Consider the following 25,024-nt stretch of genomic DNA (forward strand, 5'->3'; position numbering starts at 1 on the left):
CAATGTCCGGTGTTGTAAATGCTTTTCCGATTGAACTGAGTGGAGCTAATTTTGTTACGTCAAGGACATTCAAAGCTATGGAGTTTAAAACTAGATGTGATGATGTTACAACAACGGAAACAAGGAAAATCACGTGCTTACACTTCGTTTCACCAACACAATCGATGAAAGCCAAATGATGTTGTTTAATGTGTACCTCTTTGTTGTTCTGTTTTGGTCGTTAATAACTAAACATAACGGATCTTGTTCTACTACGATTAGGTTACGAATTTACGCCAGCGTGAATGAAATCGAGTAGCGAACCCAAAAAAAAAAGCGTGACGAAAGCGAGAACGTACCCTTGCTCCCATTTCCATGGCCATCCTTTTCTTTTTGCTCTCAGGTCTCAGGTAGCTCTCGCACGATGGAGGCCATGAGAATGATGATGACAATCAGCGATGCATAACAAATATCAAATTTAGATTACGAGGGAAATATTGCTACTGCTTTAATCCCGGTTAGGCAGTTTAATGTGTTTTTGGGGAGGAAAAACCAGAGCATCAGGGTATCGTCATCGTACTCGGTGGCCCATTCTCGTTTCTCTTTTTTTTTTGACGATCTTAACTACTACCAGAGCCCATTATCTAGACTGGGTGGTGGAGGTGGTGATGGGCGGGATCTTTTTCCTTACTCCAGATCATCATTCATGTCCTGAAGCTTGGTCCGCTCGTTCTCGCTCGACTGATTGCCGTACTGTCGCATGCGCGTGATAAGCAGCGCGAATACCTGGGCTGGCAGCGTTTGCTGGAGGACCTGCAAGAACCAATCATTCGCCGATATTAAGACCCACCGGTTCATTCGTTGCCATGCACTACAGACTGTGTCCACCACCTACCTGTAGCAGTTGCGTTGGCTGACCACAAACGATAATTGCATTAGCCAAATGTTCCACGCCATTCTCGATATCACCTGTCGCAATGAGCGATTCGCCAGTTTGGATCTCCTGCAGGAAGAATCTGAATGGAAAAATAAATTTGGTAAACAAAATATAATCGATTCCAAACCTTCAGATAAAAGGGAAACATTTTCCTGAATTTTTCCTGTGAAAGCATGTTCCGCACCATGTGCTCCCACAAGGCGTATGCACGTGTGCGTGCGTGTGTGTTGTCATTCGGAACCCCTGGACCGACCAACCGATTACATAAACGTCGCCCGTTCTAATCGTTCCAAGAACCAAGGGAAAGGGCGATGGGGGGGGGGGGGAGGGGTTGGTTGGAAAACACACAGCCAAGCATTCAGATGACAACACACGCGCGCTTACGGGACGAAAGATTCGAGGAAAATCAATACACTCAGCTATCCTTTGCACCCGCTCGGAGTTTTCGCTTGTTCACTTACCTCTGCACTTCTTCGTGATCTGTCAGGTTCGGGATTGTTGTCCTTGGCCCTGCCGATGCTGCGGCCTTTTTGGCCTTTCGTCCTGCGGGGAAAGAGGTATGCAATTAGTTTTTGGTTTGCCAACCAAACCGCACCGTAGATCTTTATCAAGAGGTTTGATAACTTCAGCAAAAGAGAAATCGAGCAAACATCGACAGAGATGGCGACCGCGAGCGTGTTACACCACATCATGTCAGCAGCCATCGCTCGATGCACTTACTTTCGCGCAATTTTTTCTTAAAATCCGGATCCTTCCTGCGCTTGTGGTCGAAGTATATGCAATAGCCGAGGAACAGCGTGCCCGCGACACCGGCAGCAATTCCAATCGTTTTGCTAATCTCCATATTTTACTTCGTTTTTCCCGTTCAGGAACGTTTCCCACGAGCGTTTCCCTGAGCGAAAGCAAAACCACACACCACACAAAGCAGAAAAGAAAAACAAAACTAACACACACGGTTGCGGTTTGACAGCGGTTGCTGTTGGAACGGTTTCGGTGACATTTTAGAGCACGAATGTTCGTTAAAACTTGTAATGCGTTAGTTAAAATGTGTTTGTTTTATAAAATGGTGTAAAAATGTAATTCTATACCGCAAGCACATCAACAAACAGTTTTCAAATCGTAAATATTCCCACGTGTTCCAATGCGGGTGAGCATTCAACACGTACAGTGTAAACATCTATCAATTTGACGTTTGCGCTATCATCCGGGTTTAGGCAAAACGGAACAAATGCCGGAAAACAATAGACAAAGTTCCCTGGAATTGGTTCCTTTACCAAAACCCTTCTCAAGCTAAAGCGAATGGTAAAGCCGAGTTGAATGTGTTTTTCGGAAATATTTGCGTTTACTTCAATTAGTTTGTGCGAATATGGTCGATTAAGGCAAGTTGCTGGGTAACCGTGAAACAGCGACGCTGCGTGAAAGAAGGATAAACCAAGAATATTTGGCAGACAATAAAGTGAACAGTTTCTGTGTACAACGGGTAAAGGAAAAGACGCTTGGTCAGGTAAATTATGACGCGACATCCATTTCAGTTTGATATCGTAGTTTTACGCTTACGTGTGTTGATACCACTTATAGCACGATGACGCAGGTTTGCATAAAGAATTTGATGCGCACCGATCGCCCCTTAACCTGGCTTCCGAAACCGATTTGCGATGGGTGTTCGCTTCCCTTCACCAGCAATTCCGGCGCACAGAAAGATAGGTTGCCGTTGCTACTATCCTGCAGACACCTTCTTTGCGGTCCATGTGTTGGCAAACAGGCCCAGAGCGAGAGCATCCAGTGCGATCGTTGCAAAAAGGAAGTAACAGTGCGAAACAGGTACGGCAATGTACTGATGGCACTTCATCCCAGCTTCTATATGCTGGGCCGGATGACTCGCATGCAACAGGAGTTGGAAGATATCGAGCGGTACTGCTTGGACCAGGAGCAGAAAGCACAGACGGAGATTGAGAATGAAACGCCGGCCGATTTTGGCATCGAACCCGTGCCGGACGAAAACCTACACTCACCGAAGCAGCTGAGAAAACTGCTGGAACGAGCGTTCGATGCGCAAGAAATATCGACTTACGCATTTAAAAAACGTGCCCAATCGTATCCGGATAATGTGGATCAGGTGATAAAAGAAATCTCGGCCCATTTTCTAACACTTCACAATGCATTGCAGCTAGAGGAAGAACGGGTACTGCAGCAGGTGCGTAAAGTGTACCTCGAGCAACGGCAGCACACTGAGCAGCAGCTGCAACATTTGGCCGCTGCAAAGGAACGGTTGAAGAAATTGCATACACGTGCTAGACAGTTTAAGCGCGAATCAGCACCGGATGATAAATCGTGGCAGAAGCTTAGCGAGGAAGTGCAACGCTATCTGGAGACGGAACCACTGAAACTGCCAACGAATAACAGCTTCATACCATTGACGAGCTTTTACCCAAACAGTGACAAGTTGCTGAAAGACATTAGCACAAGCTACCGGCTGACACTGGCGGACCACCGTACACGGCTTGTACCATTTACGGCTACTCGGAAGAAGCAGAAAAATTATGCAAAAATCGAAACCACTTCTGTTAAGAAAGAGGAAATCCGTTCTGCTACACCGACACCGACAAGTTCACGCGTTACTGCAACATCCGGACGGCTCCATCATCAAGAATCTTCCGTTACACGGAAAGACCCGGAACTTTCAGATACGTGCATGTACAGCAGCGTAGGTCGCGACATTAAACGGCGCGACAAAAAATCGTCCAAAACGGGCCCAAAATCGTACGGATCGCGTGCATCGTATGATACGGCAGGAAGGGAGAAATTGAAGCAATGCTTCAGCACGGTCACAATTACGTGCATTGTAAATCCGTACGAAATCTACGTCCAGGATGAATTGCATGGTGCCGCGACCAAGACTCTGGTTGAGCTGTGTCAGGCCGAGGCGGAGGAATACGATGCGACACTGAAAACAGTCAAGAAAGAGCTGGACGTGGAAGTTGGTGGGCTTTATCTTGTACAGCCCGAATCGTCGGATCGTTGGTACAGGGCACGGGTTCTGGAGGTAATGGAAGGTAGCGAAACAACGGCGTCCAACCAGTTTGCAACCTACCGGATACAGTACATCGATTTCGGTGGTAAAGATACGGTCCTATACGAACAACTACGCCCGGTTACGGACGATCTGGCTAAGGTTGATGGGAAAGCGATCAAGTGCTCGCTGTACGGTATTGTTCCACCAGAGTGTGTCCCAGAGAGTAGCGAAACTGGCTGGCCAGCTGAATGTCACCAGTTGATGACGGATTTTGTGGACAATCGTAAAATGCTTATGGTCGAGCTCGATTGTAACACGTCCGACTGCCTAATGGTAGACTTTTTCCTTCCGCCACTGCTCAACGTCGAACCGACAGCTAATGATACGATGGATGTAATGTGCTGGGAAGGCTACTATCCTCCAATGTCGTTGCGTGAAACGCTCATATTTTTGCAGCAATGTCTCGAGAAACGTCCGGATTTTCTAAAGTGGGAAGCTATTAATCGTATCCAGCTGTTAAATGTCTGGTTAGCCAATGCAAAGGAAGCGGCCGAGAAACGTTGTACTATTCCTCGAGCGCCAGAGTTGAAGCAGCATGATCTGTTCGACGTTTACATCACCTATTCGCAATCACCTAATTGCTTGTACATCATGCCGCTGGAGTGGAAAAAGAGTCGTTTCGTCAAACTGCAGGAAGAGCTGGACGCACTGTGCCAGCAGCAGATGAGCGTATACAAAGTATTCCCTCCCTACGTAGGCTTGGTATGTGGATTTGCGCTAGCTGTACAGGATCATGATCGGGTTTGGTTGCGAGGTCGTGTGCTCAAGATTCTGCCCGGGTTTTGCGAGATATTTGCACTCGATACGGGCGAAACAATGATTGTCCGGTGTGAGGATATGTTCCTGTTTCCACCAGCGTGTGCGCCACTGTGCGAGTATCCGCTCGCCATTTGCTGCCGGCTGGAGTACGTGCATCCGAAGACTGTTGGAGGAGATGTCGCGCGCTATTCTTCCTGGTCTACGGAAGCAATCGAGGAGTTTAACATGCTCATGAAAAGCAAAACGCTTCCATTCGCGGTGAAAGTGGTTTCACTGTGGAAGGAAACCGGCGTCTACAATGTGTTGCTCTATCTGCACAACAGATCCAACCTGGACACGTGCATCAACAAGATGCTCGTAAAGCAGGGACATGCCGATTGTGTCCGCGGGAAGGAGACGGAAATTGAGAATCTCGTACACACGACGGACGTTGGAGGGGCCAGTTCAACGGCGAAAGGGATTTTCTCGGTTTCTTCCAACAAAGTGGTTGATCCACGTGTCCCGGTCGACGTGCTGCGAGTGGTCTCTCCGAGCGAGATTTACGTGCGGTTAAGTTCGCGTAAGGGCGCTCTGGATGGGCTGCATCAAACGATCCAACAGCACATGGACGAAGCACTCGATGGAGGGGAGGGTGGTGAGGAGAACGATTCTCCGACTGGCTGGCAGATCGGCAATATGTGTCTCGTCTTCACCTCACCATCCGATGGCGCTTTGATCGAGTGGTACCGGGCCCGGATTATGAAAGTCCACGAGGAAAACGAGCTGTACGAAGCGTTCCTCATCGATTTGGCACTAAATGTGCAGGTTCATCGAACGAACGTGTCACGGATGGTTCCTCGCATTGCGCAACTACAACCTGGCGCCATCCGTTGTCAACTGGCCTGCATTGAGCCGGTGAAAAACTCCGACGGCTGGAGCAGAGTTGCAGTAGATGCGTTGATCGGTATAATCCATTCATACGAAACGCATGCCATCTCGTTGGACGTGAAGTGTCCCAAACCCACTGCGGATGATAAACCGCCCGAAGCCAAACAATCGCTCTCCGTCGTGCTGTGGGGTTTGCGTGTGTCGGTACGACAGGCCCTTGCACCCCAGAAAACCGAGTACCGGAACATTAACCAGCTGCTGGTGGTACGTGGAATGGCGCACTTGTGCGGTACATTTCGCGTCTTTGCCACCAAGGGTGACGCTGCGCGGGAGGAACTGCAATCGATCGAAAAAGCGGTGGAAAAGATTATTCTTTGCGAGTACGAAAAATTGCAACAGTTTTTTCGCACAATCGCCGCCGACTCTGCCGAAACGGAAGGATTCGGAGCACGGGAGAACGGCAACCAAACGGCGAAAGTTGTGCCAACAACCAACGGCCTCAACACAGAAACGGCAAGGGTCGAAATAGACAATGCGTGCGCTTCCATTCTTTCGCTGGCCAGGGATAACGTTGAGACGATCACCGATTGGCCCGAGGGTGATCCGATCGAGAAGACGGTGTTCGTCGGCATGCCGACACACATCGGGAACGATGGAACGATATTTTTGTACGACATGTGTCGAGAACCGGTGTTGAATCATATTCGTGACAAGATCAACGAACACTTGCGGAACGCTGATGTCCCGGACAAACCGGCTATTTTCCAGCTCGGTGAACCTTGCCTCGCCAAGTATCATCTGGATGAGATGTACTACCGTGCCTCGATCGTGTCCGTCATCAAAAGAAACACGTATCGAGTGCTGTTTGTCGATTACGGCAACGAAGAAACGTGTCGGGGAGAATACTTGCGCAAAGACATTATCTGCGGACGTGTGCCTGTTCAAACGAATCGCTTTCGTCTGAGTAGAATAGTTCCGAAGGAAATGGGCAAAAACGAGAAGTCGTCGTGGCCCGAAAACGCACTCTTGGCCTGTCACGGACTGTGCGTACAGCAACTGTGTACTGTACGCGTTGACACAATGATCTGGTCGCCGGCCATGCAGCAGCGTACACCCATTCGGCTGCCTATCCCGTGCAAATTGTTTCAGCTCAAGGATGCAATCGATGTACACTCAGCCTTGCTCCAGCTGGGATTGTTTACGTATTGCGTGGAGAAACATGAAGAATACGACAGCCACAACAGTGTGGTGGGTTCATCCTCCCGGTGGTACGAACCGATCGTATATCCATCGACGATTGCTGACTCGGGACAAACTCGTTTGCAACCGCTGATCACACCCGAAGAGCAGGACATGATGCAATTTATGCAGGATATTGAGACGAATATTAGACTCGACCAATGTGTGAAAGATTTCGAAGATCCTAACGAGATACCTGACGATACGGAAGACGCTAGCGCCTTTCTGAATCGTGCCCAGCTGATCAGTCAAGACGCCGATGACGAAGATAGCAACGACGAGCAGTACCAGCAGCTGCAGCACCAGCCGAGCGAGAAAAGCTTTTGTTCGCTTCCATCGCCGGCGTCCTTTATCTCAGGCGAGCTTGAATCATCCTCGCGTCTGTCCGAAGAACTGAACGATGAGCTAAATTCTGCCTCGATCCGCTCGACGTGTGCTTTAATGCCTGGTAGCCTCTTCGTGACACCGGTCGACTGGAACCAAACCAAAGGCTTTTTCGGCGAGTTTACCAACTTCAGCAGCGGTCTGACGCTGCACGTCTTCCCGCATCTCGAGGGACATACGCAACGGATCGCATGCATGTCGGAAAGGATACAGTACATCGCCAGCACGCAAAAGAACTTGGATCGCTGGCAAGCAACGCTGGTCGAGGTCGGTGCAGTCTGTCTCGCACCGTACCGTGCCGATGGTCTGTATTATCGCGCTATCATCGAAGCGATCTATGACGATACGAAGGAGGTGAGTGTCCTGTATGTTGACTACCTGAATCGGGACAATGTGCCGATCAGTGAGCTTCGCAAGTGTCCGCTCGCATTGCGTGCCGTTCCGCTGCGTAATGCGAAGGTGCGCCTGTGGGGAGTGCGACCGAATCCACGCCTCCGGGAAGATGATATTGGACGACGGATGATGGAGGTGTTGGTGCGCCCATTCTACGTGCGCATTGTATCTAAAAATCGGACGGAACCGGTTCAAACGTTTCAACCGGAGGTAGAGTTTTACACGGACTACGACTGTAACACGTTGGCATACCAGAAGATGATCGAAGAGAAGTATTTTTATTCTACCAAATCGTAGTATCGATAGACGGGAAAATTTGTTATGGTTTGATTTTGACGATAGGTACTTTTCTTCTGTATCGTCGCCTAGAAACTTTCTTGATTTAATGGATTTCTTACTTTATATCGTTTATATTTACATTAACAACTGCAGAATCTACGTTATACTTTTGCTTTACTTTTCACCTTAAAGTACAACAACTCACCAAGTTTGTGTGAGGAAGAAAATGTAGGATGGAATCCATTTATATTTGAACTAGCTGCATTGCTAAGAACGACTTATTATCTTTTTGTGATTAATAAAACCAATGCGAACGATTTTTTCTCTCTTTACACAAATAAGTCTGAATTACATAGGATGTGGTGGCTAGTGATGAATGAATATTTTTTCCCTTCAAAATTTATCAAAAAATATTTGAAATTATGAATGAACTAAGAACGGGTCAGGCAAAAAATAAAAGAACATTCAAAATCGGAACACAAATGAATTTGTTTCGACATCCTTGCAACGAAACATGGACGCTCCATATAAATAAGGTAAATGGCACACATTAATCATGCTGACCGGGGACCGACTATCCTTGAGATAAGCTTATGGCGTTGATAAGCAAATGGCACACCGCGGATGTAAGTATCGAGTTTTGAACTCGCTAATGGTGGGCTTGCGGTTTTGCGAGCGGAAGTTACATTTATTTATCATCTCAAAATTGTTATGCGATGTGCCTTTAAGTAGCAAAGTGTAGTAATGGTTTGTGGCGCCGACGATCATTCAACGGACGTGGTTTCACCAAACCGTTGTACCCCTGTTGTTTTTTGTTTTGTTTTTGTTAAGCCATAATCTGCAGGAAGGTTGAATGAATTAAATAATAAACCAATGTACTAAAGGGAAAGTGAAGCGGATTTGATAGTGTTTTAATTATTAGTGCGATTATTGAGAAAAAGGGAGGATCACCTAAGGTGGGATCACGATCGTACAATATCACATTAGTACACGAAAAAAGGTGTAATTGGGCCAAGCTTCGCCAATAATGATGAGACAATTTATTTGAAAGCTGCCCGACGATCGCCTAATCCGTAGGGTGCTATTTGTCTGCAGTTTGGGATGCGTCTAAGCAATCAAAGTGGAGTAGTTGAGATCCAAGGACCGTATATTATGGCCCTCTTGAGATCTGTAACCCTACCATAAAGAATTGGGTTTGGAAGCGGAGCTCGACCCATTCTAGCAACAAGGCTTTGTCCAAAAAAATGCGTATAGCATTTTTTTGAAAAGCTTGATTCCCTTCTTAGGAACCGAACTGCAATTGCACTTTATCGAATTTCAACACCCACCTGACGAGATATCTCTACCGATAACGATTTCACTAACCAACAAGCGCTGTGTCAACACGACACACGACTGCGTCTAAACAATCATCCACGTAGCATGGCCAGTTCAAAAAGATTTGTGAAAAAAATGTATAAAATCAACCCGTTCCGACTGGAGGACACAAACAGGCCCTGGAGTGCGCGGACCGAGGAGAAGAACGTCTCGAAACGGGCGGCTGGCCAATCTCACCCATCCACCCACATAAATCGTGTACAACACAACCAAATCGTCCACAGTGTGTGTCTCTACCCCATTATCCCAACCACCCGGTTTCCATCTTCACCTCACCCTCATACATAGGTCAACGAGCATCACATCGGCAGCATAAAGCGAAGTCAATTGCCTCGTGCCTTCGGAGCTCGTGCCATCCGCTTCACGGCGGGGAGCCGGGGTCCGGGTCTGCGACCGGATTCGAAAACAGCGCTCCTCCTCCCCCCGTGAGCACCCTAAACAGAACCCCAATAAAAAGGGGGTGAGGCGGTGACCGATTGAAGCATGCCAAACACGCTTTTCGTATCGTTAATGTTGCTGGCTGCCGATCCATCCCCCATCCCCCTCCCTGGCGGACTGCGAGCATACCTCCTCACGATCAATACTGTGCTGGTTGTTAGTGGAAAAGGGGGTGGACCGAAGAAGGTGTGTGTGTGTGTGTGTGTGTGTGAAAGGAAGAGAAGAGGGTTGTGGAAAGACGAGTCCGGCGATTGGGCGGCTTTGGAACGTGCGAAACAGACGAACTGCGGAAAGCAACTTTGAATACGACGATCACATTTGCTCTCTTGCTTTTACCTTCTCTCATCTAGTGTCGTTCGTTCTCACTCTTTCTCCCGCTCGAGTGTGCAACAAGCGTGCGGGGAATTGTCAGTTGGTTTTAAATATCAAAACATAAAATAATTATTAAGTTCAAGCATGCACGAGTTTGTATAAATGTCATGTAGGCACGGGCACGGGCGATCGAGAGGAGGAAGGGACAAAAGGGCACAAAAGTGGTACGCGCAGCTTATTCATAATAAAATCATTCTGCCTTTCTCACTCTCTCGCACTCTCTGCACGGGGCCCCAAAAGCATTGGTCTCGTGTTTCGCGTCGTGTTATTTCTTTTGCCCTCCCTCCACCCGCCTTTCTTCGCATACCCCTCTTTCTGTTAGTGTGGGGCAAAACAGAAACAGAGAGGAAGGAGAAGAAAAAAACTGCATCAATATACGGCGAACGCGTTCGTGGGAAACTTTGCGCTCGGAAGACATTTTCCCACGAGTTTGAACTGCGGCTGCCGCGGCAAGCAGCAGCCCAGTTCGGCCCGTGCTGCACAGGCTTTTAACATGTCTTCGGTCTTGCGCGGAAGTGCCAGGGGGAGAAGTGGCGCAGAAGACTGATGAATAAAGAGGATTGAAAAGGGAAACAGCACAACGTGCTTGCAGCGTGTAAACAGATGGCTGGCTGGATGCTTTCCCGCTCTCTCGTGCTGTCTCGCTTTGCCGCATGGCCGACATCGAGCGCATCAGTATCACGTGTTGAGCTCGAGCCAATTTAGCTTAATAAAACTATAATGTGCTGTCCGGCACGGAAAAGGGAGTGTGCGAGTGAGCGGGCAAGCTGCCAAGCGCCAGTATGTGTGCGAGTGAAACAGCAAGAAAAAAAAAGCAATCTGTGGCACAAGCGCGAGTTTTTGTTTTGTTCTCGCTCTCTTTCTATCGCGTAGAATTCTCCGGTCTACTACGATACGTGTTTTGAGGAGAGTTTTGATTGCTTCTTCTTGAGCTTCTCTTGTATTGCTTTCCTTTTTCCTCCACTTCTCTTCCATCTCCTTTCACGCACAGTGTGTATGTGTGCCGGTAGCACGATTTAATGGATATTGTTTCTCTCGCTCCTTCGCTCCAGCCCACGAAGCAATCCTTTCTTCTGTGCGTGGTTTTGTGTGGCTTTTGTGGGCTGTTCGTGAAGGGGGTTTGTAGGCTTTTTGCCTACCGCTTCCTCTATCTTTTTTAGCTAATGGAGCTACTCGCCTTTGCTTAAAGAAAAGTGCCAACGCAAGAAAAGAAGATTAACTACACGCGAGAGGGGAGCGATGAAAAAAAATGAAATAAAACAGTCTACAATACTACGGATAAGTAGCCAATGTGTTGGCAAAGTAAGAAAGAATTAAAATCATTCACACACAAAAAAAAAAGAAACACAAACCCCTTCTAAGGAAGGAAAAAAAAAAGGAGCTGAAGACTAAAGGAAGGAAAGCATGGAGGCAGCATTGGCTCGCAAATGCGCATAATTAGTGTCGCTGGTTAGGAATGGAATCCGTTTTTTTTCATTTGGTTCTTAGCTCCTTTTCCGTCAAGATGCGTTAGCACGATGCGTAATTGTTGGCGCAATATGCGCAACGATCGGTGACGCATCACGGGTTCGTACCGCTCAGGAAAGATGACGAAAAGGGAACGGTCGTTAAGGATAAGACAGCACTCGAGATTTTCGTCGCATGTTTCGGGGGAAAGGTCGTCGAAATGTGATACAGGGTATATAGGGAAGGATGGGCTGTCCCCTATGCTTATCTGATCACTTGTTGGCGTGAAACATAAAACGTGGCCAGATCAAACGATAAGGAATGTGGTTGTTTGTAGAGCCAATTCTAGGGACTGTATGTTTTTTGGTGTAGAGTTCGGTAATTTAATAACAAAAAACGACTCATCAAATACTGTAATGGTTTGAGTTGTCAAGGATTAGAAAATTGATATATTATAATAAATGCGAAAAATATTTCAAGAGGATAAAACATGGGAGAAATAGAACGATTTTAACCATGATCAGTTAGCAATATTGAAGTCAGCAGTAAGTTATTATTAAATTATCTTCCAGATTTCCAGTCTACTAGCACTTGATGTCCGACCGCATCCTACTCGAAAAGGGCATACAATTAATCCCTAACATGTAGGATTTTAAGTATCTAAAGCCACTCATACACAGAGAAAATTATCTACACTTCCCAATCAAAAATTTAGAAAAGGATCCTTATGTACGTTAAAAAGGGAAGAACGACAGTATTCTAGCTGGAGTCCCCGATCATTCTAACTAGTTTGTCAGGCTTGATAAAGGAATAGAGATTACAAAAAGCAAACAAAAACGCCTGAGAAAATCTAAAATATCTAATCCTATTGGAACCGCGTCTTATAAGAATCGAAAACCAGACCCACCTCATACACTTGACACCCGCTACGCTGCATTTCCATTGTGAGCTCTCTCCCGCTGGCTTTCCACTCCTGCAGGGGCTTGTTTCCCGACAAATAAATTACCATTCGTGCCCTTTGTCTGGCTGCCAGTGCCAGTCGAACCACTGACAGGTTCGATAAGGGCAAAAAGTGTCAGGTTTTGGGTCGTTTTTTTATTATTTCGTATTCGTTTTTCTCGTTACCACTTGCTGCGTTTTTTAGCTTCGTAGGTAGTCGGGTTGGTCGGTGTGCCGGCGAGACAACGATGGAGGTTTATTGGTGTGTTTAGAAATTAAGAAGAAGGTATTAATTATACGACTAGACACTCGGAGGGACCAATCGAAATGTAGAAGGTTGGGATGTAATGTGGTAATCTGTGGCCCCGGTGGGCATCCCTTTGTTGTAGCTAGGTAAAGTAAATAATTCCTCTAAAATTGGTCCACCAGCTTTAATGTTGCTCAAGGATTTTTTCTTCTCAATTCTTCAAAAAACCTGCACAGCTAAGTGTTGCTGTGCAGAAGGACACTTTGTAGCGTCGATAATGGCGTCACATAAAAGAACACACACACACACACACACACACACACACACACACACACACACACACACACACACACACAAACACATTCTGCCCAACAAAAAAACGTGTCTCCAAAACACAAAAGCGATGTGTTAAAAATGTGCTGCAGCGAAAAACACATTTTAAAACATTTCTCACGCCATCGAACCGCCAAAGTGACGATGAAAGAGCACAGGAAAAGCAACAGCAAAACAAAAATGCAGTTCCTTAAGTGGAGCAACAAATTTGCATGCATTTAAAGGCACGAACAGGGAAGCAACGTCGCAGAAGGACTCTCATTAAAAGTTAGAATAACAATTTGCACCCAAATATGAATTCAAAATGTGTCCAACGATGCTACCTTTTTGCTCCCTGCTTCGGTCAGTTTGGCGGTGTTATTTGGCTATCACTTCGCATCTTCATCATCATCATTTTCCAGCCTTTTTTGCCTGGTAACGGGGTCTGGGCCGTTGAAAACCTGTCGTCGATCGTTGGGCGCAGCTCGATCACAGCATCCTTTCAAGAAAGATAAGAAAAATCAACGACGACAACAGCAAAAAAAAAGGGAAGCATTTGCATCGATTTTTGTTGATGCGTCACTATCGTTTTTTTTTTTCTTCCATCGGATGGGTCCGTACCAATCTCATCAAGTTCGAATCATTTATAGGATGTGTAACCCTTCAAGGGGTAGTCATGGCCCACCAATGTCATCAATTACGATTGGACATTAATCACGGTTTTTGGTTTAAAATTTTGCTGAAGAATTTATTCATAGTCTTCTGACCATATTTATTACTATGCTGATCTGGAGAAGAATTATTGATTCATTGAAAAACCAATACAAAAATAGGCAAATCAAGATCGGCCGAGCATCAATTGCTCGAGCAATTTCCACACCAATCAATGTACCTCCTTAAACATTAATTACCTCCAAGAGCCTCTTTTAGCTTAATGTAGCCCCTTCCAAACGTCCTCGCCAAGGGTTAGCTAATGAGCATCTTTCGCCGCACGGCAGCTCCAAAACCCCAGGAGCCCGAAGGACCCATCGCCGCTCCCTCTCCAAAAAAAAAAAAAGAAGGCGGCCTCTCGTGCCGCTCCAAATTGGCCAAACGCGCCAGGTGCATCGTGTTGCATTTTCCCACTCGCTTTCGCTATTCGCGCAGCCCGGCACCCCCAAAGCAGGGCACCGGGACGAGGGAAGCGCTTATTTTAGTAGTTGCTATTTTCTGCAAACTTTTCTGTTTTGTTGCACATCTTCCACGGTATTCAAGAAAAGGCGAGAAGTAACGCAAAGGAGCAAAACACAAAAATAAAGATGAGATGAAGGGTGAAAGAAGGAGGGTGGGGGGGGGGGGGGAGGAGAGGGTATTGGGGAGCACAAAAAATCTTTCCAGAGCGTGGGAAACTGCGCCAGCGCACGGTTCTCACAAAATAAATAATAACAGTGATAAAAACAAGCGCTGGAACAAGTCAAGAACGCCCGAAAAAACACCTGCTGCCTTGTGCGTATGTGTGGATCTGTTGTGGAGCAAGGATTGTGGGTAAGGGAGGGGTAAGGTTGAGGCGTATGTTTTTATTTTTTGGCAAAGATCTTGGGCATCTTCATCATGGGCAGGACAATGCGGATTTTTCGGACGAGCTTCGTAGCAGACGCCAGCGATTGGAAGGAAGGGAGGATAGTAATAGCTACCGGAGATGATGCTGACGTTGGTTCCGAAAATTTGCTACAAATTTCGTACAAAAAGGAATCGGCATCGTTATTTGTTTATTTGGGAGGTGAGTTTCATGATTGCGCCAGCAAACGTGATTGATTCGGAACCGGAAGATCCCCTTGCCATTGGTTGCGGTTGGGGTTTTTTTTCAGGTTAGAGATTCATTCGTATCAATCATGCCGAACCCGTGGATGTGTTCATCGTCAGGCGTGTTTCAAAACGTGTTTGAGCTTGTGTCGGGATCTCGGAACAAGGCAAGCAAGCAAACAAACAAATAAGGGTGCCCTTTCGGGTGGTTGGCACGTGTTGTGGGTCGGTGCCGTAGAAAGAAATCAATTTGGAACGGATTTGATGTGTTAATGTCGATCAAACACCTTTCAGTTGCAGTTTACCTTTATTGTTTTGTATTATAGAGTTCGGTTTTTTGGTTACTCGGTGAAGTAACTCCAAGGATTTTGCCTTAAAAAAGGAGTAAAAATAAAAAGGAATAAATTACTCTCTCTTCTCAAAGAACTACCTAATTAGGATTAAAAAGACATAAACCTTATAATTTCGGAAACCAGGCCTTCTTTCACTTGCTCAGGTCTTCCAGACAAACCATCCTGTTTGACACCTGTGCCCCAGGAGTGCCACTTTCACTCGTTCACACAGATTTTCAGGAATAATTATAATTGCGTTTCCACGGTTAATAATCTTCGGGCTCTTCTTGTTTGTCAGTTCGCCAACTCACAGCGTTTCGGAGGATTAACACCTGCATGGCCTGGCCTTACTGCGGAGACACGGAATCCCTTTACCCCCGACGCAGCAAACAACAGACATTAACACGCAAGAAACCCGTGTGATAGGACGTAAACGAGGGAATAAAATAAGATTCCAGCTACTTTCCCATCAAATGATCATCGAAATCACATCCAAGTAGCTGACGATGCATCCCAGGTGACCCAATCAGTCGATCAAAAGGACAAAAAGAAGGTTTGGTGTGTTAATTTTTTTAGGAGGAAGATTTATTTGGTAACAATGTTTTAAAAGCTGAACCATTCTAAACCAGCTGAACAAAAAAAAAAAAAAACAATAACAACGGTTGCCCAATTTGACCAGTGTCCCTTCTTAACACTATCGAGTCAGCTTATTGTAGCAGCCAATTCGAACGATTAGATTCGAGGGTTTCGGTAAACGTTGACTTGAGGATGTTTTTTTTTCTCTCTCTTCTTTCTTCTCTCGTTGGTCCTTTCTCAGGCTTGATCTTTGACCGTAAACGATCACGCTTGAAGCTGTTTGCTTGTGGACAGGAAAAACATGATTCATTCGTTCCCAGCTCCCTAACCTTTTTGATTCGGTCTATCTGCACAATCTTGAACTTACCCTGTCGTAACCGTAACTGACGATTTATAAGGCGAACAAATTTCATACTTTCCAATGAGCTTAAATTAGGGCTTTAGCAGGGTTTTTACTTACGGTTACAGTCCTAATGAAAAGAATCCAAGACACGCACAACAATTGAATAATGGCAATAAGAAAGAGGAGAAAAACACAGCCCCGGAGGGGAGGACCTGGCAAATAGGAATCAGCTTTTCCATTCTTTACTTCCCAATCAACCCATGAAAAAGGAAACAAAACTTTTGTAACATTTTTACACATTCTATACGCAAACTCTCTGAGGTAAAAGATAAACAAAAAAGGGAAAAGATTGTGATAATAATTTCAAAAGAAACCTCGAAAACACTGAAAAGCACGGTTTCCTGGCTTCTCCTGCGCAATTGATCGATTAGGACCATAGGGTTCCCAAATTTCTAGACGCATTCAACACGTCCTGAGCCTAATTTTCAGGCTGGACTTTCGATCTATTGTTGGATTGGTTTTTTCTTATTTTTTTCGGGGGAAAAAAAAGGTTCAAAAATTACACCCTCAAGTAGGTCCGGTTCGGTGCTGAAGGAGAAGCATCCCGACGATAATGAACACACAAAACGACACAAAACCCACCAGAAATGGAATGGGCAACGGTGGAAAATGGACGAACCCAAATTGGACAGGATCGAACAAGTCGAGTCATAATTTTTGGCCCGAGAATGTTTTAAAATGTTTCCTTTGGTTTTTTGGTTTAGTTGCCGTGCCAGACCGTCATTCTTTTCGTTTTCTGGTTTCTGGTTTTCCTTACCTTCTCTATTCTATGCAGTTTGAATGTGTTTTTTTTTGTTATTGTGTTGTGTGTAGTTATACGGTTCTATGCTCTCGGTCACTATTCTACTGGCTGTTCGTCCTTTCATACCAACATTATTGACTTCTAATTCAGCGTAACGTGAAAAGGGATCGGGAAGTGCCAAGCCCTATTATCCCGAGTCGAAAGGCGAGTTCGAAAGAAAATGCTCCGAAAGGAAAATAAATGAAAGAAACAATTACTGCAAGAATGCCGTAGCAGAAAGGAGCAGCAGAAGCAGCAGCAGCAACACGGCAGCAACGGCAGACAGAATCACAATCGGGCCCGATCTCGGGAATGGTAGATTACCCATTTTAGTACGTGCCACGGAAGCCTTCCCGGGCCTCAGCAGTGGAAGCAGAAGCAACGAACACTGGTCGGACCAGCACACAAGGGACGAGGGCGATCGAGAAGATCGTGGAGATCTCGGTTGGTTTGCTTTCGATCTTGAACACGTGCACCCGGGCAATCCAGAATCTTTGTTGTTTGCTTCTTTTTTAACCACGCTGACTCGCGGAGGATCGTCGAGAGGTTAAGCGGAGGACGGGACGTGATCTGTGTGTTGTAACATGCAACGTGTGAGAATGGGTTCCATCTTCTTAATTTTGGAAGGTTTTTTTTTCTATGCTTACGAAGGAGTTGGCTGGCAATGTTTTGGAAGAAGGAAAAGCAAGAAAAGGAGGTTGATGGAGGAGGATGCGTTTCAAGTTTGCTCATGTTCAGTAAGTCGAGACCCTCGGGGAAGAAGGATAAAAAAGTGCAACACAAATATGAAGACCCAGAAAAAGGAATCGAATAGCTAAAGTACAGGGTGATCTTGCATTTTGGGAATATTTTTGTACAATAATGAACAATAAAGTTGTATATGCAGTTTAATGTAAAAATTTATTGAAACTGTTTCAAAAATCCTTTCCATCACTCTCGATCGAGCGTCATCATTTACCGATCAGATATCCTGAACATAAGGGTGGATTCATCAGCACCATAACTTCATCTTATTTTTCGTATACCACGGCTCTGCTGCAAATATGAGCGCAAACAAAAGAGGTGATCGTCCGGTGTCAATCTGATGACATCTTCTGGAAGTCAGAGTCACTTAAGTTGCCTTAAAAATTTGTCTTAAATTAAGGCTCTCTTTTCATGTGATATTGTTACAATTCCTTGTTGATAAAAGTGTTTTCTTATCTAGCAATTCAGCTTCATTCTCAACATTTCGGAGAAATACCAATAGAACCTCTTTTTTTTTCGATGAATAATCCACATACAAAATTCATCTCTATTTAAAATTCCACCACACTTGTCCTAACTAAATCCTCGACGATAATTTATGCCAAAATTATAATGCAGATTCACATGCCATCACCCTAACCTGTCCCTTGAGTTGTGGAAAACCCACACTCCCTTGTCAGTTTTCCATAGCCGTCGTTGCATTTCCGAAAGAAACAGAACCTGCAGCAAAACCAGACAGACACCCTGTGTCCCCTGTGGGCACGTCGAGCATAGCCATCATCGTCACCGACTCGTCGCCTCTCACACTCCTCTGGATAGCGATGTCGGCGATGCCGTACAACATATAACCAATATATATTTTTGTACCGTTCGTTCTCTCCTATCCTTCGCACCGTTCATCCTTTTAACTGCGTGCACGTGTTCAATGAAAGTGTGGGAAAATATATCGAAAAATCCGTCCTCCAGACCGAGTGCTGCAGTGTTTTATTATAGTTTCTTCTGTTCGCTTTTGCTCCTTTTCACGGTTCGTCTCCTTGCATGCATGTCTTCTCACAAAAAAAAATGGATAATTCTTCTGCTCATCGATCCCTTATTACTCCTTATTAGATCTTCCTTCAGCATGACCGTGAACGATCTTCATCACGATCCTGTTTCGCCCCTGCCCTCCACACTCGCCCGAAACTGACCAAACACGGAGCAGAAAACTGTAAACGGAGACGCTATGGAACAACGGACCGCCGGAGCACTGAAAGCATAACGCAGAAAACCCAACAAAGCCTACAAATAAAAACAGTGCGGGCTAGGTCAGGACGGTACGGCAGAGAAGAAGAGTGTAAGAAAGAAAAAAAAAAAGCTAGACACAAACATCATAAAACAACGCTCAACGCCGACAGCGACGGATAGAATTACCTCCGGGGCTTGTACTCGAGGCATGAAGGTGTACAGTTTGAAGAAGGATAAGATTGTCGATCCTTTTTGGACGGGACTTGGGCAAACATCGATCAACAAGGATCACAACCACAGCAAGGGACGTGACTAAGGGCGTTCCTTCTTCTGCCGGGCGAAGGACGAAAGGATCGGCTCGGTGGTTCGGGATAATAAGGCAACGAAAAGCGGACACTTGTTCGCATCAGAGCCTGGGAAAGTTTCACCACGCCGATGAGTGAAGGCGAGGCATAGAATTAGTGCGGGTGTAAATTGGGAACGGAAAGCCCCCGCCGGGATCGGGTGAAGGTAAGGATCCTTGCCGGTTATGGTTGCGGTCCGGTTCTATACAACAGGGCTCTCGAGTTTCCTCTTGCCCCTGGCTATCCAGGCTTTCCGTTCTCTTCACATGTTCACGTTTTACGCTTCATCAGCGTATCTGCCTCTTTCGTGTTTCTGGTTTGTTTCAAATTTGAATCCTTAAACTCAGCCATATCCTTCGTCATACGAGACGAACCCGACAAATCCCGACGACAAACAGAACTCGCATAGTGCACACCATTAAATTGTCAACTTGTTTTTATTGCATCGTTCGTTTGCGTTTTGTTTGTACGGTTTTTCCCACCATCCGAGGCGAAGGTTTTGGACGTCTAGGCAAAGGATGACATGGAAATTGTTCAAACAATTCCTACATACGGTACGGTACGTGATGCTAGCAATTACCCATCGAGCGGACCGAGGACGGGACAGGAAGTGCCAGGGTAGTGTTGGCTTTTCACTTGACACGAACTTGGAAGATGGAGAATTCTTAACAGAACCAATTGATTTGCTGCTCGCCCGACCCGTCGTCCCATCCGACCGTCACGGACGTGATTTGTTGGCGTGGGTTCACGTTTCGCTGGTGGTTAAACCCACCTAAAGAGCACTTAATCAGCGCGCTCATAACGTGCCTGTGGGTCACCAAATATTGACAGCTGTATAAGTTCTTTCCCCGGCTTTCTCGGGAACACTGGGAAATTGAGCATTAATTTCGAGGTATGGGAGGGTTTGTAAACTTTATTGCTTTTGGCCCCCTACTTGCTTGTCACGTACGTGTACGCGTCTGCTTACACACTTGTTACGCTTGTTTTCCCTCCTGAAGCAATGCTGAAGGGAAGCGATTGTTTTCTCGGGATCGAGGGTGAAGATCGTTGCATATGTTTTCCCTTTTCTTTCTGAGGAACCATCGTGCAAGCCGTGCTTCAGAGTGGCCGAGAATGTTTTACAGATGGCTCATTATGCACTGGATTCGTAGGACACCTTGTAACAAGTGGAACTGGTGTTTTAGAGAAAAATCTCATAAATAATCTAATGTTTGTGCGTGTCCGCTGCGTTCAGTTTGGCTTGGGGGTTTTTAAGGTTCTAAACTGTCAATAAATAAACATTCTGCTACAGCACGTTGGGATATGGAGGATGTTTAGTTATGTTCTGCTACATTTTTTATTTACAATTGATTATGACGGTCCAATGCCGTATTGTCATGTTCTGCTACATAATAAATTAAAAATGTCTTTTGGTGACATCATAAAGGAGGTAACCAGTACTAGAAGTAATGGATATATTTCAGTTATTCTCAACTTTAGTTAGACAAAAGATCACACCATCAGACACGCATTCTCTGCCACGATGTTATTCTATTGTTATGATATAATGCGATCGTTATCAGGCTCAAGGCTCAGGCAAGAAAACATTACCATTTGTTGTTCATAATTTAAGCTCATAATTCTACAATAATTTGCGTTTTTTAAAAGGCTTGCTAGCTCAAACAACCGTAGCATAAATCACGCACGAGTTTCCCACTCTTTGCTTAATCCTTCCGCACAGATCCTTCCGTGCTGATGCCCCGGTGTGTTGGAATTTACACCTCGTCCGTTTGCCTGCTCGGGTGGTTCGGGAAAAACCTGTCGCCGAACAACGTTCAACCACCTTTTTTTTCCCCCACCGAGCAAACGCTGCTTTGAGCCCTGAACCTCCCTGGCAAGTGCGCCGCTTGAAGAATTACTCCGAGGGGACCGAGGCTAGCAAGTGAGGGAAAAGCAAATGAACTGTGTTTGTGTGCTGAAGCTCAATTCCTCCCTCTTTTGGGTAAGGTTAAGGGCTACAATATTGGGCAACGTTGACAAGAATTGATTCGTGAGAAAATGTTGTGCGTTCCTTGTCGTCCATTAGAAAATGGGTCAGGATAATGATACGGTTAGCAGGATAATCGATTACGAGAGCGATGGCAATAAAAAAGTAAACAGCTAGAGATTCTCACAGCATCTTCTCAAAGGTGAGGGACAATCCCGATCTCGGCTCGGACACTTGTGTCATCTAACGTTATCCCCTATTTCAAGGCAGCTATCCTTGTGAAACCCGTTGTGGTGTGGGAAATAAAATAAAAATTAATCAAAAACCCAAGTTGCATTATTATTATCATTGTTACATCTACACCTATCGATGCACTTGCACCTTTTCCTTTCCTGAGAAAAAAAGGCCGCTGGGAAAGGAGGCTTATCCTTCCGAGTTTGTTGTTGTCGAACATCTAGCACAACAACAAAACGTGCGGAGAAGCAAAATAATACACTCCAAGAAGCACAAACCCATCCTGATCGTTCCGCGTGCTCTTGCTGCATCTCTCTGCTCTGCAAAGGATAATGATCGATACCGAACGGGATCGAGCATCAACGATAAAAAAAAACACGTGCAACAGCAACGCAAAGCAAAGTCCAAAAATGAGAAAAACCGTTGCAAAGGCATCAACAACAGCCGAGAAGCAGCCGAAATTGTAATACATTACCATTTTTTTAGTAACAACAAAACAACGAAAAACGAGAGGAAAAAAAACCCCTATAAACCCACCAGTAGCCCAAAATCTGACCAAAACGCTTCGATTCGATTACCGCTTTACGATGGGAAATTAACCAAAAATAAAATGCACAAAAATAAACCGGGCTGACGGGAACCAGAAAGTAACAGAATGTCCGTAATGCGAGTGTTAAAAGGGATTGTCGAGAAAGGGAGAAAGAAAATAACACCCGTAAATGATTATCGTTGTGCCAAAAAGGAGTCTAATTGATCATGAATGAAAGTGGTGGGAAAAGGAGGCAGAGGGAAGGGAAAGGGATAAGGAAGACGGCACCGGGACGAACTCAAAACAACTCAACAACACAGCAACACAGTGATCGTAGCGAAGATGAAGAGTAAAAAAAAAACGATGATCCGTTGTGCGATCGCAGGGACGAGAAGTGCACGTGTTTTTATCTTGAAGGAACCCCGATTGCGATCCTCGGTTTTTCCCAGGCTCTGTGAATAGGCCACAACAAAGCCAGGACTCCTCCCGGAGGCTTTCTTTCGATCACGGGCCCTAGATTGTGTTGCTGTTGTCCTGCGCTTAATGTTGCAGTGGGTTTTTATCTTCCGTGTTCCTCGCCGCGGCCGATCCTTTTCTGTGTTGCTCTCGCCCATCAACAGCGTCGTCGTCAGCACGAACGAGCGAGAAGGCATCGTCATCCAGCATCCTTGGCGTGAAGGAACGAACTAGAAGGGACGAAGCGCTAACCGAAAATATAATCACCCTCGCTAGCCATCTGCCCGCTTTTTAAAGGCTGCTTTTTCCGTGTAAAAAGTGTCTGTGGGAAACTGTAAAAGATTTGAGTTCCCACGATTTCACGAAAAATCGCTCCGCTCCTTTTGCGCTTTGCGTTGTCCTCCGGTGCGCGGTCCTCCCGCACGTACCGCACTTGTGCACCCTCGTACGCCCTCGAGGGCGTCGGGTCCAATCGGGGAGGGTGTGTTATTGAATTACGTGCAGGTCCTTTCCCGCACAGAGCAAGCAAAAGGGTCCTTGCCCCGTTTCACCTTCCTGTCTCTTCGTTTTCCGTCCACTCTTTGCGGGAAGGGATTTAGTCCGTGTGCATGTGCGTGTGTGTGTGTGTGTGTTTTTTTTCATTTTTTTCTCCCTTTTGCTCGGCTGTTGTTTGTTTCTCTTCTCGATCCGTTCTCAGATTCCACTGTGTTCGGGTCCGCGTTGGGTTCCGTTCCCATGGAAAACCGGGCAGCGAACACCTGCCTGCAATGGCGTGTCCTGATTCGTCCGTTTTTCCCGAACCTACCACCTACTGTCTGTGTTGGTGTGCTCTCGTTCACTTGCTCGCATGGGATGCGGCGGTGGTGGTAGAAGGTGGCCGGAGGGTCGGAAGGTTCGGCTCACTATATAAGCGCTGGGTGGACCGAAATTCCACATCAAACGCATTCGATCAGCTCAGCAGCGAACAGCTCAAACAAGTTCGATAAAAACGACTCACGTTTTTACATTCAAACTCGAAGAACGAGAAGTAAACAAGTTTGCGATAAAGCGCAACGTGATAAGTGATCAAAACGCGAAGTTTACCTTGTGATAACAAACAACAAACAAACTCCAACATGTATTCGTACGCCGTGAACAACAACAACGCCGCCACCGCCAACCTGGCCGCCTGCAGCAACAACAGCATCAACGAGAACCGCTACAACAGTGAGAAGTTGGCCAAATCTTCCGCCGTCTACCGGTTGAAGAAGATCCTGAAGCCACTGGTGACCCTGCTCAAGAGCAAAAGCCACAAGACCCAGTCAGTGAAGTCGAGCAACAGTGACTACGTCGATCAGCGCCGCTCCATCATCAGCTACATCGATGACTTCGACTGTGACTACGACAACTCAGCCAACGAGCGTCTGGAAGCGGAACTGGTTGCCGAACTCGAACAGTGCCACGCCACCGATGCAGCGATCCTTGTGCTGGAGGATCAGCAGCTCCGCCTGCAGCCAGTAGTCCCCGAGGAACTGTACGTTCCGGTACACTTTGCCCGCACCGAAGCCGGCACCTTCTTCTGGACGGCAATGCCGGCCCGCGAAGTTGACGAGGACCTGATTCAACCGGCACACTGCTACAGCGAGGAGCAGCAGTACGCCCAGCAAGCTTACGCCGACCGTTGGGCTCAGGCTTAAGAGAGCTCCCAGCAACCGACTTGCGCTTCCATCCTTGCGATTGATCTCCAGTGCAAACTCCAAAGCAAACGGGTGGAACCAAGAAGGAACAACAAACTCACGATCTCTTCCGGGTGGTGCTCTTCTGGTGCACCGTCCCCCTCGACCGTCTTGCTTGCAGCCTGGCCAGCAAGAGCGCGTGCATGGGGAGCCTGCAAACACTGACGATGATGATGGTACAGCTTTAATAGGTTTAGTTTAGGGTCCGTAGCTTTTTCATGTGATAGTAGGGTTAAAACTGTCTTCCAACATTGTGATTGATCAACGTGTCTTCCAATTTTGTTTTGTAAGCAAAATCTGATAGATGATATTAATACAAAAACACGCCTAAAACAAACAAAAAACTTTACTGTCTTTTTATTGCTTGTTGGGAATGGGGTCTTTTTGGGGGTTAAAAGGGAATTTCGGGAGAGGTGGTTGTTTTTTTTTCCCGGCAGAGTACGAGCAACAGGTTGTTGTGATGCAATTTGTCCGAATTTTCACGGTGAGCGCGGCAGCAGCAACAGGTTGTTTACAAACAAAAACGCTTTTTTTTGTGGTGTGATGCGCGGTTTCTCTCTTGCGCCTCATTTGGTTGGCTGCAGAGAACGACTTGAATGAGCGTTAAGCGATGATAAGACAGCTAATTCGCATGGGTTAATTGGGAACGGCTTACGTTTCCTGTAAGCAATAAGAAAATAATATTCCAACTAGCTTCTTCATTCGCTCCTCTCCAGCTGGAATCTTATAAGAACCGTAGCAATACCGTTTCCGAGAACTTTTCTGGGTGTTCTTTTTCTCCTTAGAAGTTCCATTTCGGATTATACCCGTCGTTCCCGTTTCTTCCCGCTGTTCTCTAATCGGACTGTATACTTACCGCTCCAGGAATTTTCTTGTCCATGGCGGTGGCGGCATTTC

At 46.1% G+C, this 25,024-nt stretch overlaps 5 protein-coding genes across 6 annotated transcripts in view; 3 read left to right on the plus strand and 2 right to left on the minus strand.

Annotated features, from left to right (window-relative positions):
* LOC126567794 (toll-like receptor 7) overlaps positions 1 to 6,339 on the plus strand; it is a 462,685-nt gene extending 456,346 nt beyond the window's left edge. The window contains exon 2 of the mRNA XM_050224094.1: positions 6,330 to 6,339. The gene's annotated coding sequence lies outside the window, so the exon portion shown is untranslated. The remainder of the gene's footprint in view (positions 1 to 6,329) is intronic.
* The window catches only part of LOC126568609 (mobility group protein 1A), a 99,874-nt gene that overhangs the window by 17,459 nt on the left and 57,391 nt on the right, over positions 1 to 25,024 (minus strand). The gene's annotated exons all lie outside the window — the stretch shown is intronic.
* On the minus strand, positions 558 to 1,844 carry LOC126568564 (mitochondrial import receptor subunit TOM20 homolog). The gene is made up of 4 exons (XM_050225060.1): positions 1,637 to 1,844; positions 1,378 to 1,459; positions 875 to 995; positions 558 to 792 (listed from the first exon to the last, which is right to left on the minus strand). Exons 1-4 carry the CDS (start codon positions 1,758 to 1,760, stop codon positions 667 to 669), a joined length of 453 nt encoding a protein of 150 aa, XP_050081017.1. The 5' UTR covers positions 1,761 to 1,844; the 3' UTR covers positions 558 to 666.
* On the plus strand, positions 2,499 to 7,928 carry LOC126567692 (uncharacterized). The gene has a single exon (XM_050223909.1). It carries the CDS (start codon positions 2,499 to 2,501, stop codon positions 7,926 to 7,928), a length of 5,430 nt encoding a protein of 1,809 aa, XP_050079866.1.
* LOC126568517 (enhancer of split malpha protein-like) lies at positions 23,342 to 24,088 on the plus strand. Its single transcript, XM_050225004.1, has one exon. It carries the CDS (start codon positions 23,528 to 23,530, stop codon positions 24,086 to 24,088), a length of 561 nt encoding a protein of 186 aa, XP_050080961.1. The 5' UTR covers positions 23,342 to 23,527.

The sequence above is a fragment of the Anopheles maculipalpis genome, chromosome 2RL, assembly GCF_943734695.1.
Source record: "Anopheles maculipalpis chromosome 2RL, idAnoMacuDA_375_x, whole genome shotgun sequence".
NCBI lineage: Eukaryota > Metazoa > Arthropoda > Insecta > Diptera > Culicidae > Anopheles > Anopheles maculipalpis.